General features: G+C 51.4%; 1 protein-coding gene and 1 pseudogene across 1 annotated transcript in view; both read left to right on the plus strand.

Annotated features, from left to right (window-relative positions):
• Positions 1 to 4,398, plus strand: part of Pttg1ip (PTTG1 interacting protein) — a gene marked incomplete at its 5' end in the record, with an annotated part of 10,168 nt that extends 5,770 nt beyond the window's left edge. Inside the window, 3 exons of the mRNA XM_010636593.2 lie at positions 901 to 1,075; positions 1,319 to 1,365; positions 3,340 to 4,398. Of these exons, the coding sequence (XP_010634895.1) occupies positions 901 to 1,075; positions 1,319 to 1,365; positions 3,340 to 3,377 (260 nt within the window). The remainder of the gene's footprint in view (positions 1 to 900; positions 1,076 to 1,318; positions 1,366 to 3,339) is intronic.
• Positions 4,399 to 8,643: 4,245 nt separating this feature from the next.
• On the plus strand, positions 8,644 to 9,946 carry LOC104870820 (annotated as a pseudogene).
• Positions 9,947 to 12,145: the final 2,199 nt, after the last annotated feature.

Genomic DNA, 12,145 nt, shown 5'->3' on the forward strand with positions numbered 1-12,145 from the left:
TTTTTTTTTTTTTTTTTTTTTGGTACCGGGGTTCGAACTCTGGATCTTGGCAGAACCACTGAGCTAAATCCCTCACCCTAACTTTAAAATGTTTAGTAAGCAAGAAGGAGAAAATAAAGCAGAGACGTAGTGTTTAATAAGTAGCCATATAAGGAGTCTTACAGTAGCAGTTCACGGAAGAGTCCGTGTCCACTGGGTGAGGACCCAAGGATGGTGCTCAGAGGTGACCACTGCTCATTCACCCAGATGGGGCTGCCTGTGCCAAGTATGTGGGGTTCCTGTGTGGCCCTGGACCGCGCTGCATAGGTGTAGTTTCAAGCTCAAGTTGACCGTGACTTTATCACTGGAGTGCACTTCAGGGGGAGGCCGCGTGTGGCGCCAGGCCGCCCTCTCTGGTCTGGTAGGTGGTGGAAGCCGTTTGTTTCTCTGTGACACTATGATAGTCTTGACTGTGTTTTTTTGTTTGTTTTTTCAGACAGGGTCTCACTATGTAATTGAGACTCACCTGGAACTCACTGTGTAGCCTAGGCTGGTCTCAAACTCACAGGGATCCTCCTGCCTCAGCCTCCCAGTGCTGGGATAATAGGCGTGTGCCACCACGCCCGGCATCTTGACTGTGATTTAAATCATGAGTGGTGCTGCATCAGGCGTGCGGCCTCCATTTCTGCATCCCATGGAGGACACAGGACCAGGCTTCTTTCTGGTTTCTGTTCGCCTTTCTCAGGCTGGACACTTCCTTTCCCTCCGTGTTGAAAAGCTATTCTGACCCTTGGCTGTGGCCATCCAGGAATGAGGCATAGATGGGCAGCAGCCAGAGGGAGATTCAAGTGCTGAGCCACAGTCGCTGGGCAGCATGGGCACCGGGCGCGGGGTTCTGACTTGGCGTGTCTGGCCTTGCAGTGAACTTCGAGGCGCTGATCATCACCATGTCTGTGCTGGGTGGTTCCGTCGTGCTGGGCATCTCCGTGGCCTGCTGCTGCTGCTGCTGCAGGAGAAAGAGGAGCCGTAAGCCCGATAAGAGCGATGAGCGGGCCATGAGGGAGCAGGAGGAGAGGCGAGTCCGGCAGGAGGAGAGGTGAGGCCGGAGCAGGGACCTTTGTAGTCTCACTCAAGGGGCCCAGGTTTGGGAGTTTGGTGCACTGGGGACTGGCTGCACCTCACCCTGCCCTGTGCTGGGGGTGCGGTCCAATGCCAGGCTTGTGCCACCTGGGAACCTGCACCTTTCCACAGGGAGGGGAGAGTCTGTCTTCTGTGTTGGTGTTGTTAATGTACTTTGATGCTGTCTGGTTTTTCATTTTATTTTATTTATTTTTTGTAGAAGAGCAGAGATGAAGTCAAGACATGATGAAATCAGAAGAAAATACGGTAAGAGTCACTGCGTCTCCTTTCTGTTGGTTGGGAACCAGTGCCGAGCCACTCCTCCTGGGCGTGGTGGGCAGCTCTGTCTCCTCTCCTCCTTGTGGACTGGTGCTGGCTCACAGAGCAGAGGCTGGAACCTCCACAGAGCCGCTGGAGCGCATAGTCCCTGTGCCCTGGAGCGGGCTGTGCCTGGCTGCAGCTCAGCCCTGAGCCTCCACGCCTGCTGTCGTGCCTTTGCCTTGTGGATGCGGTGTGTGACCCTCCTGTCCAGAGACTGGCTTGCCTGAGGTCTGTCACCCCTGCTGGGTGCTTTGTCTCACTTGGTTTGTTCAAGTCTGACAGAGATGCGGGGGGAGTGTGTGTTAAGTGTGCGCATTTCACCTGGTTTGCTCTTCTTCTGGAAAGAATGCCATGACCTTCTCTGGCATCACCTTCCACTGTCTGTACCTGTTTGTGGTGGGTGCTGGGCATGTTTAGAGCCCCTGGTGGCCAGGAGCCTCCTGACTGGGTTTGGGGCTGCATGGTGAGGTGCGGTGGGCACTCACCCTGGCCTGCCTGGCCTGCAGCCTCCTGCTGGGAGCCTGCACCCTGTGAAAGGTGGACTCTTAGGGAATGCCCTTTCCAACAGGAGGTTTTGTGTTCTTATTTGAATGAGGGAGGTGATATTTTGGGGTTCTTCAGTATCCTCCCTGCCTGGGACAGACCCTGCCACTGGGCAGGGGTATTGTGGCACCGGTGCACAGTGGCTCCAACTGGGGACATCCTCCTGTCCCTCTGGCGGGCTAGAGGGGACCCCGTGCTGCAGTGCCTCTCATGGACGGGGCTGCCTGGAGTCAGCTGTGGGAACTGAAGCCATTGCCCTGTTGTGGCTGTGGCCTCACTGTGCAGCATGCTGCCCACACAGCCCTCCTGGTAATGGCTGGTTCTGGTTCCGGCCCACTTACCTTGTGCTGCTTGAGACAGACTGATGATCTTCCTTCCTTCTGTAGCCATAGTTTGAAAGGTATCTTGGTGATAATAGGGACCTTTAGAGTAAGGTGGTTTTGTTTTCGCTTTGTATAAACTCTAAAGCTGTGGAAAGAAGTATTTTCTTTAAGTTTCTCAATTTGTTTGTGAACATCAGCAAACATGTCTTTTGTTTCTTAGGACCTGTTGGAATTATTGTTTCCTGGAAATTTCACTTCAGTTTGCTTGTTTAATGTACTGTCCATTGAAAAATTAATTTAAATTTTGAGGAAAGGACTGGCTGAGTTTCGCAGGCTGCTCTTAAACTTGGAATCTACCTGCCTTAGCCTCTCAGAGTGCTGTGATTACATAGCATGTGCCACCACACCTGGCTTCATTTCTGGTTTTTTTTGGTTGTTGTTTTGGGGTTGTGTGTGTGTGTGTGTGTGCGCGCGCGCGTGTGTCTGAGATCAACTTGGGCCCGTGTGTCTTAACCACTGAGCTGACTGATCTAAATCCCCAACCCTTGATTTGTTTTTGAGTCAGTCTCACTGTGTAGTTCAGGCTGGCCTTGAACTCATTGTGTACCCCAAGCTGGCCTTGAACTCATGGAGATCCTCCTGCCTCAACTTCTTGGTGCTGTGATTTCTGTTATGAGCCACCACGCCCAGCTCTAACTTCTGTTTTTTAGTTTTTCGGTTTTTTCGGTACCAGGGATGGAATCCCAGACATTGTGCTCTCGAGGCAGCAGCGGAACCACTGAGTTAAATCCCTGGCTGTTTTTTTTTTTGTGTTTGTGTGTGTGGTACTGGGGATCGAACTTGGGGACCTTGTGTTTCTGAGGCAGATGGTGGAACCACTGAGCTAAATCCTTGGCCCCTTCAGTCTAGACTTTAGCAAGGCCCTGTCTCAAAACCAAAAAAGCAAACTTCACGTAAAACTTAGCACTTACATAGCATTTGAGAATCTTGTTTCCTGTTGAGTGAGTGACTTTGTAACTCAAGTTATTTGTTTGTTTGTTTGTTTGTTTTTCAGGTTTGTTTAAAGAGAAAAACCCATATGAGAAGTTTTAAGACAACTCGCGCGCACTTTGGACAGTTCAGGCGACCCTGGAGTGTCCTGTGGGGACACCTCGCGCTCTTGCTGCCCCTGGCCCAAATGACTTTTCGGACTGGCCGGGGGCTGCCCCCAGGACAATCCCCTCTTCCACAAGCCTGTGGCCTCCGTCCTCAGTCACACCAGGCTGGACGGGGTCACACTGCTCCTTGCAGCTGGTTCCGGGCAGAGCTTGGCACCCGCGCTGCCACTTCCTATCCTCTCTGCGTCACTGGGGGGCCGGGGCCTGTCACCGTGTCACGGGAACAGTGGTGTGGTGTCCCTGTGCCCCACGCACATTGTGTAGTGTGGAAGAGCCAGAAACAGTTTCACCAAAAGAGGCTCTTTATGTGAAATTCAGGCTCCTTTGGGGGGAATTTTGTATTCGTCTTTAACGGACCGTGAAAGGGGCTGGGGATTTAGCTCAGTGGTTCCTGCCACCTGCCTCACTAAGTGTAAGGACCCGAGTTCAATCCCTGGTACAAAACAAAACATCACGAAAGCACATTTCCCCACTGAAACTTAGATTGTAGCTGTGGTCAGAACACCCCACCGCCCCTCTGGGGTCCCTCCCAGCAGTGTGGATGGAAGTGTTGTCCCCAGGGTCCCTGTACCCCGCCTGCCCACTCTGGGATCCTGGGGGACGGCAGGTATGCTCCGAGGAAGAAGGGCTGTGCCCTGCACAGGCCACAGGGAGCAGGCCTATCCCCACAGACTCGGTTCTGGGCCCAGTGCGCTGTGGGAAGTTGGTATAGCCTGGGGCCGGGTCCTCCTTGGAAAGTGGCGGGTGGCCATGGCTCGCAGACCAGCAGTGACCTTCACCAGGCCTTCAGGCCCGTTCTTCGACTTGCGGGGCGCTTGATAGTAATTGAAAGTATTGCGAAACGTTCATAAGTATTTTATAATAGAATTTTGCCTTCTCTTTAACTCACAGGAACTTTCTAATGGACTAATGAACTTTGTATTAACACAGCAGCACAATGTCAAATCACTTTGATTCAGGTCGCCCACCGAAGTAGAGCTACCCACTGTGGTGGAGCGCACTTAACTCTGAGCCAGCGCAGCACAGAGCTGTGCCCTTGGAGACCAGCAAGCCCACAGTGCCTTACTTTGTAATCCATTTCCAATAAAGGGTGTCAGGCCCTCTTGTCTGCGGTGCTCCCTGTGCCCACCTCCCCAGGGGAAGGAGGGTGCCCAGGGCAGTAGCCTTTCTGGGTGGGGCCCACTGGAGCAGGCACACATGCCGGAATTGTGCCTCTCCCAGCCGTCTCCTCGTCCGGTGCCGTCCCTCTACAGGGTTTTTTCCTCCTGTTTGGTTAGTGTTGGGCACCTAGAACTCAGCAGTCTTGCCCTGGGGCGGTGTGGCTAGGGACCCTGTGCATGACCTCGTGTGCACAGCACCTGGCCCAGGCAGTGTGGGCCTCGTGGGTGGTGGTGACCGCCTGGGCGAGGGTACTCCGATCCCTGGCCATGAGTCGGCCCGGTCAAGTAGAGTGGAAAGGAACTCGGGCAGCAGGCTGACCTGCTTTCAGGGAGGTACAGACGTGAGGTGGGAGCTGCTGCACGGGTGCGCCAGCACCACCCTCACCCCTTGCTGCAGGTGGTGCCCACTTGGCCAGCCCTTCCTGTGCACTGGATAGTAGAGCTCAGGGCAGTGGGACCCACCCCAGCCTGTGCCCTCAAACAGGCGTCTGCTGGACCTGGTGCTGCCCCACCCCAGCAGCTGCCCTGCCTAGGGCTGGTGTTGGCCAAGCAAGCTGTCCAGGAGCCAGATGAATCCCAGGGCAGTGGCTGCCTGTGCAGACCGCACCCACCCTGGGCAGGGACAGAAGAGACTGGCCTGCCCACCTGCCCTGTAAGGAAGGCTGTGAATGTCCCCAGAAGGCTACTGCCACTGTGTGCTTGCTGTACCGCAGGACCACCATCCCTGTGTTCCGTTGAGTGGGGGCTGTGTGGCCTGAGGCGTAGGCACTGGGGAGGGGTGTGGGTTAGGGCCCTGGCCTGGAGCACGCTGAGCAATCGCCTGGACTGGCTGTGAGTTTGGACGACTCCTGCCTCAGCCTCCTGTAGTGTCCTGGCTGTTGTCTCACCTTAGTGGGCTCAGCTCCATCCCAGGGAGGGGGGACCTTCCAGCCAGGGGAAGGGGTCCTGTGGGTCCAGAGCCACTGCGGGAGCTCCTGAGCAGCAGGAGCTCACACCTAGCTGTGACTCATGGTTCTGTCATGGAGGTCACTGGTGCTGGTCTGCAGCCAATCCTCTGCCTGGGGATGTCCCCCAGTCCAGCTCCATGCTGAAGCCCCCAGCCCAGGCTCTCAGGCCCCAGCAACACCATGCACCTCCCACCCGCAGCTGAGTACAGGACCCCCAGCCTGCCCCAAGTTCCCACCCACACCCCAACCTTGAGGACCATCCTCCCTCATCAAAACCACTGCCGACCAAGTCTTGAGCTTTGCTTCTGGTGCTCCAAATGGCCACTACATCACAGCCGGGGTATTGGGAGCAGACTGCACGTTGGGGTTGCCCTGCCTGGCTCAGATGTCCTGAGGCCAGAGAGTTCTCAGGACTGTCAGGCCGTGTGGTATCTCCAGGTCCAACTGGAGGCCTGAGAAGAGCAGGTGTGGTAGCCTGTGTGGGTCCCACCACCCATGGAGACCCAGGCACGACACAAGTGGGGAGCTGGCAGGGGCCCAATGGCTGGGCACCATGAACTTGATGGGCCAAAGTGTTGTCCAAGAGGTTTGTGTCTATGCTTGCACGTTTGCTTTTTCGTGCTCTGCTAGTGCTGGAAAGAAATTTCCATGGCTCCCTGTGGTATAAGAGGTTTGGTAGAGCTTTATTTTTAGTTTTTGAGTCAGAGTCTTACTAGGTAGCCCATACTGGCTTCAAACTTGGAGCAGTCCTGCTTCAGCCTCCTGAGTACCAAGATTGCTGGGTGCACCACCACACCCAGGTTTCTTTGGGGGGGTTCGTGGTAGAATATATGTAAGAAGGCTGGAGGAAAGGTCCTTTTCAGGAGCAGGGGGTTTAAATTCTGCACTTTTTTCCCCAGGGTTATTCGTCTGTTTGAGCTGGCAAGGGTTTTTTGTTTGTTTTGGTTTGGTTCTGAGGACTGAACCTGGGCCCATGCTAAGCAAGTGCTGTACTGCTGAGCTATGTCCCCAGCCCTTCACCAGGTAAACTATATTTTAAGACAGAGTCTGTTAGTTGCCGTCCTCAGGAGGTGTGTGTGGGGGGGGTACAGGCTTTGTCTCAGTTTCAAATATATATATATAAAATATGTATTTTTGGTACCAGAAATTGAACTCGGGGCCTCACGCTTGCCAGTCAGGCATTGCATGACTGAGCTCTGTCCCTGACCCTTCATTTTTGAGACAAGGTTTCACCATGTAGTCCAGACTGGCCTTAAACTCACTACATAGCCCAGGCTGGCCTCAGACTGGCCTCAGCCTCCCAAGTGATCCTTCTGCCTTAGCCTCCTGAGTGGTGGGACTATAGGCTTGTGCCACTGCTCCTGGATGCCTTGATACTAATATTAGCAAAGTGAAAAACCTCAACTCTCGTAGTTACGTCTGTCCTTTTGATTCCTACCGCTTTTTGCATTCTTTATGATTGTAACCCTTTTTTTTTTTTTGCTTTGCAGTGCTGTGGAGTGAACCCAGGGCCTTCACACTGCACATACCAGCCCATTTTTTAAATTTTGAACAGGGACTTGCTAAGTTGTCCAGGCTGTGTACAAACTCATAATCCTGCCTCAGGCTCCCAGAGTGCTGGATTGCAGGTGGTGTGGTGCTCACTCTGTTTTTGATGGGTGGGTTTGAGACAGGGTCTCACTATGTAGTTGAGACTGACCTGGAACTCAAAGCCCAGGCTGGTCTTGGAGTCAGCGATCCTCCTGCCTCAGCCTCTCAAGTGCTGGGATTACAGGTGTGTGCTAGCACACCCAGCTCCACTGTCTTATTTGCATTCCACAGGAGCGGTTGGAGCATCCGTTGTGGGGTGTCCTTTTCCTTCCTTCTGGGGCAAGGCATGCTGAGTCCCCTCCCACCTGGCCTGCTGGGGTGGCCAGGCTCTGCAGGAGTTGGTACACAGGAGGATGTATGACTCAGCCTGTGCCCCAGGGCCTTGCACTGTGGCCTGGGCCTCTCATGGGAGAGGTGTCACTGTCCCCCTGGGCCCTGAGAGCTGACACCCAGCACACTCGGTGGCAGTGAGGCCCAGGCCACATGGTACTCTGTCAGCTTCAGCCCAAGCTGGTGACTTGGAAAGCATGCTGCAAATAAAAAGTTGCTATAAGCCTTTGAGTTTGGAGAGTTCATTATTCAGCAAGATACTGGATACATTATTTGGATTTTATTCGGTATACAAAAATAACTAGTATTTTTACATACCAAAAAATAAAAGGGAGAGGTGGACTGGGCGTGGTGGTACACACCTGTAATCCCATCATGCTGGGAGGCTGAGGCAGGAGAATCTCAAATTCAAACCCAGTCTGGGCAATTTAGAAATATCCTGTCTCAAATGTTTTTCAAAAAATCTGTTTTAGGGACTGAGATGTAGCTTAATTTAAGGGAGGACCCTGGGTTCAGTCCCCAGTCCCCTCCACACAAAGGAAAATGAAATTCTAAAAATAGCATTTATAATATAACAGATAAATGTAACAATAAGTATAAGACTGGTGCACTGAAAACATTAAAAAATTAAAGAGCTAAATACAGCATTCAGGGGTCAGATGACGTGGCGTTGTGGTTTGAATCAATAACATTTTACTGTGGAAAAGCCCTGAGGTAGGATGTGCCCTGCCCGCCCCTTCCAGCCCTTGCCTGGCATTGTGTGCACCCTGTGACTGCAGCCCCCCCCCCCCACGACTTTGACATCTTGCAAAACACACACTGCGCCCACTGAGCAGCATTCGGGCTGGCGTAGCCTCCTGCCCCTATAGGCTGGACTCTTAAGTGTCTAACATATAAATGGAACCTGGTACTTGGGTTTTGTTTGCTGTGCTTTGTTGCTTTGGCGCAGTACTGGGTTTGAACCCAGGTCCTGCCCACTGAGCTACATTTTCATTTTGAGAGCAGCTGCTGGCGAGGCTGAGGCAGGAGGATCACAAGTTCCACACCAGTTTGGGTGACTGTAGAAGACTCTGTCTGAAACATAAAGAGGCCTCAGGGCGGTCACTGTCCCCCCTTGGCGGTGGCAGCGACTTGGGTGCGGTGAGTTGGTGGCTGAGCCGCAAACCTGGCAGGCATGGCGCGAGCGGGCCCTGATGCTGCACTGCTGCGGAGCTCACCGGGCTTGACGAAGGTGAGGGATTTCCTCGGCCAGAGCGTGCTCCGAAGTTCTTGGAACCAAAAGTGTTTCTGAATCCCTACAGTAAACGTGTTGACTGAAGACACACATACCGACAGGTGAGCCCTGAGCAGAAGCTCCTGTCCCAGAGACTCCTGACTGAGACCAACAGGACACTCGCGGGGCAGAGCGACTTCCTTCCGAGGTGGCTCACTCGGTGTCCATTCTGGAGGACTTCAGTGGACCGGCAGAATCAGACCATGACCACCTGTGGCGGCCCAGCCATCACAACACAAATATACCTGAGCTGGGGAGTGAGGATTGAGAAAGGACAGCACACTCAATAGTGTGGAGACAAGAGGCAGGCCAACAGGAAGCACCAAGCAACTATTAGGGAGGAGATCAGATCCTTGGCTATCTGAGTTCCTCCCATCACAAGGTCAAACTTAACAAGGTCCTTGGGCCAGGCTGGTGGTGCACGCCTGTAATCCCATAAAACCAGTCTGGATTACACAGTGAGCTCCAGGTCAATCTCACCTGTATAGCTGAGACCCTTGTTTCAGAAAAGCCAAACAAACAGATAGAGTCATAGATTAAGAAGTTACTTTTCCAATGTCAAATGCCAGCGGGCTCCCACAACCACTTTACCTGGAGCATCAACCGGCTGCTGGTGTTGGAGGGACAACGCTTACTGTGTGAACCCCGACAGCGGTGGCTGGACCGAAATCTGCGGGGAAGTCTGGGGCTCCTGTTGCTTGCTTGGCACCTCCAGAGCTGTCCAGGAATCTGGCCAAGCCCTGTTCAAAGTAATGTGACCAACACCCTGAAGGGATTGGAACACATCTTGGCCAAGCTGCAAGGTGAGGCCCTTTCTAAAGCACTTGCTGAGACAGCCAAGGAAGCCAGGGTGAAAGCACAGAAGACCGACCTGGCAGCTACAGAGAGCGCCAAGGACCTCGCCAGCAAGGCTGCACCAAGCAGCAGCAGCGACAGCAGCAGTTCCTGTAGCTGGTGTGGGCCCTGCCAGCAGCACCACCACAGGTCACCGGCCAGCGTGGCGCTGCTCCCACCGGCCTCTCCCCATTGTACTTGATTAAAAATCCACATCCAGCCCTGTGTGCTGTCTGGGTGGTGGGCTGGCCCTGCAGCTGATGGACACGGGGTGCGGAGATGGGCCCCAGGTCACGGGCGGAATGCAGGTCAGGTGGCAGTAAATGACAGCCCGCCCGTAAGCTCCACGAGAGTGCAGGGCTCTTTGTTTTATTCTCTGTGAACCAAGTACCTGGAACAATACCTTGCACCTAAGAGGCACTATTTGTTGAATTCAATCAGTAAAAAAATAAAGAGCCCTCAGTTTATCCACGACTCGTGTAGAGCTAGACAAGGTCAAGTGTCTGAGGATGCTTTCGAGGTACTGAGGCAGATAGATCTTCAGTCCCCCCAGATCACAAGAACTACCTGGCCCTCCTTAACCACTGCTGTCTGGTCCAAGCCAAACCTACTTGCTATGGGTGCTGCTAGCAGAGGAGCCTTTCTACAGCTGGAGAGCTGATGTCAGTTTCACGAAGTCCCTAAATTGCCGAGTCTGGTCTGGAACTCGTGATCCTCCTGCCTCAGCCTCCTGAGTGCTGGGATTACAGGGGTGTGCCACCATGCCCGGCTTCCTCTTCCTCCTCCTCCTCCTCTTCCTCTTCCTCTTCCTCTTTTCTTCTCCTTTTTTAAAAAATAATCTTTATTAAGTTTATTGGTACATTTTAGGTATACAGTACAGTTACACTCATCATTGGGATCTTGTACCTTTACATGACAGATCTTGGTTATTTTTCCCATTCCCCTGCCCTCCCTTTAGCCCCTCCACCCTTCCCTATTTACAAAGACATTGTTTCCGTGTTTATCCTTTTCACATATTTTTTTCTTTTCCCTTTTCCCTACCCCTCCCACTTCCTCTACTCTTTTAGACCTTTTCTTCCTATACACAATATCAATTATACATTTTGATCCTTATTTACACTTTTAGTTTTTCACACCAGAGAAACAATTCAGTATTTACACATGTGTGATTTATCAATTTCACTTGAGTATGGCCTTGATGTGTATCCATTTAGCTATAAATGGCTCTAGTTTCTCATTCTTTATGGTTGAGTAATATTCCATTTTATAGAAAAACCACATCTTTATCCAGTCTCCAGTTGATGGACCTTTGAGCTGTTTCCAAATTTTAGCTATTACAAACTATGCCTCTATGAACATGGCTGACCATATATCACTGTGGTATGATTCTTTTAATTCTTTTGGAAAGATACCCAGAAGAGGAATAGCTGGGTCAAATGGGACTTCCAATCCTAGTTCTTTGAGCTGGGCATGGTGGTGCAAATCTGTAATCCTAGCACTTGGGAGGCTGAGATGGGAGGATCACTATGAGTTCGAGACCAGCCTGGGCTACATAGTGAGTTCCAGGTCAGTCTCAACTACCTAGTGAGACCCTGTCTCCAAAAACTAAAAAATGAACAACCCAATCCTACTTCTTTGAGGCATCTCCATACTGATTTCCTCAGTGGTTGCAACAGTCTGCACTCCCACCAACAATGGAGAAGGGTTCCTTTCTCCCCACAGCCCTGCCAACATTTATTACTGGTTATTTTTTGTTAGCAGCCATTCTTTCTAGGGTGAGGTGGAATCTCAGTGTTGTTTTCAACTGCATCTCTCCAATGACCAGTGATGTTGAACGTCTTTTCATGTGTTTATCTGCTGCTTTTACTTCTTTGTCTGAGAAATGTCTGTTCATTTCAGATCCCCATTTTTCAATTGGGGCTTTTTTGGGGGGGATCTGATTGTTTTGAGTTCTTTATATATTCTAGATAAGTAGACTTTTGTCTGAGGAACAGCTGGTAAAAATTTTTCCCACATTGTAGGTTGTCTCTTAGCTCTGCTTGTGATTTCTCTGGCAGTGTAGAAGTTTTTTAAAAAGATGAAATCCTGGTTGTTGATTGTTTGTGCAAGTCCTCGTTCTACTGAGAATTTTTTCATAAAGTCTTTTCCTATGTCAATATCTTCAAGAGTTCTGCCTAACTTTTCTTCCAGCAAGTTTAGTATTTCTGTTTTAATATTTAGGTCTTTAATCCACTTGGATTTTAGTTAAGTGCATGAAAGATACAGGTCTAGTTTTAATCTTTGACAAGTTGAAAGCCAGTTTTCCCAACAGCATTTATTAAAGAGGCTGTCTTTCCTCCAGTGAGGATGGTTGGCTTCTTTTTCAAAGATGAGGTAGCTGAGGATGTCTGGAGTTGTTTCTGAATCTTCTAATCTATTCCAGTGATCCACGGGTCTATTTCTTTGCCAGTACAATGCTGTTTTTTTTTTTTTTTTTATCACAGTGGCTTTGTAGTATAGGTTCAAGTTGGGGAATGTGATACCTCCTGCTATGTCTCTATTGCCTAGAATGGCTTTTGCTATTCTAGGT

This window comes from Fukomys damarensis, unplaced genomic scaffold (genome assembly GCF_012274545.1).
Source record: "Fukomys damarensis isolate Sample0158 unplaced genomic scaffold, DMR_v1.0_HiC HiC_scaffold_24, whole genome shotgun sequence".
Taxonomy (NCBI): domain Eukaryota; kingdom Metazoa; phylum Chordata; class Mammalia; order Rodentia; family Bathyergidae; genus Fukomys; species Fukomys damarensis.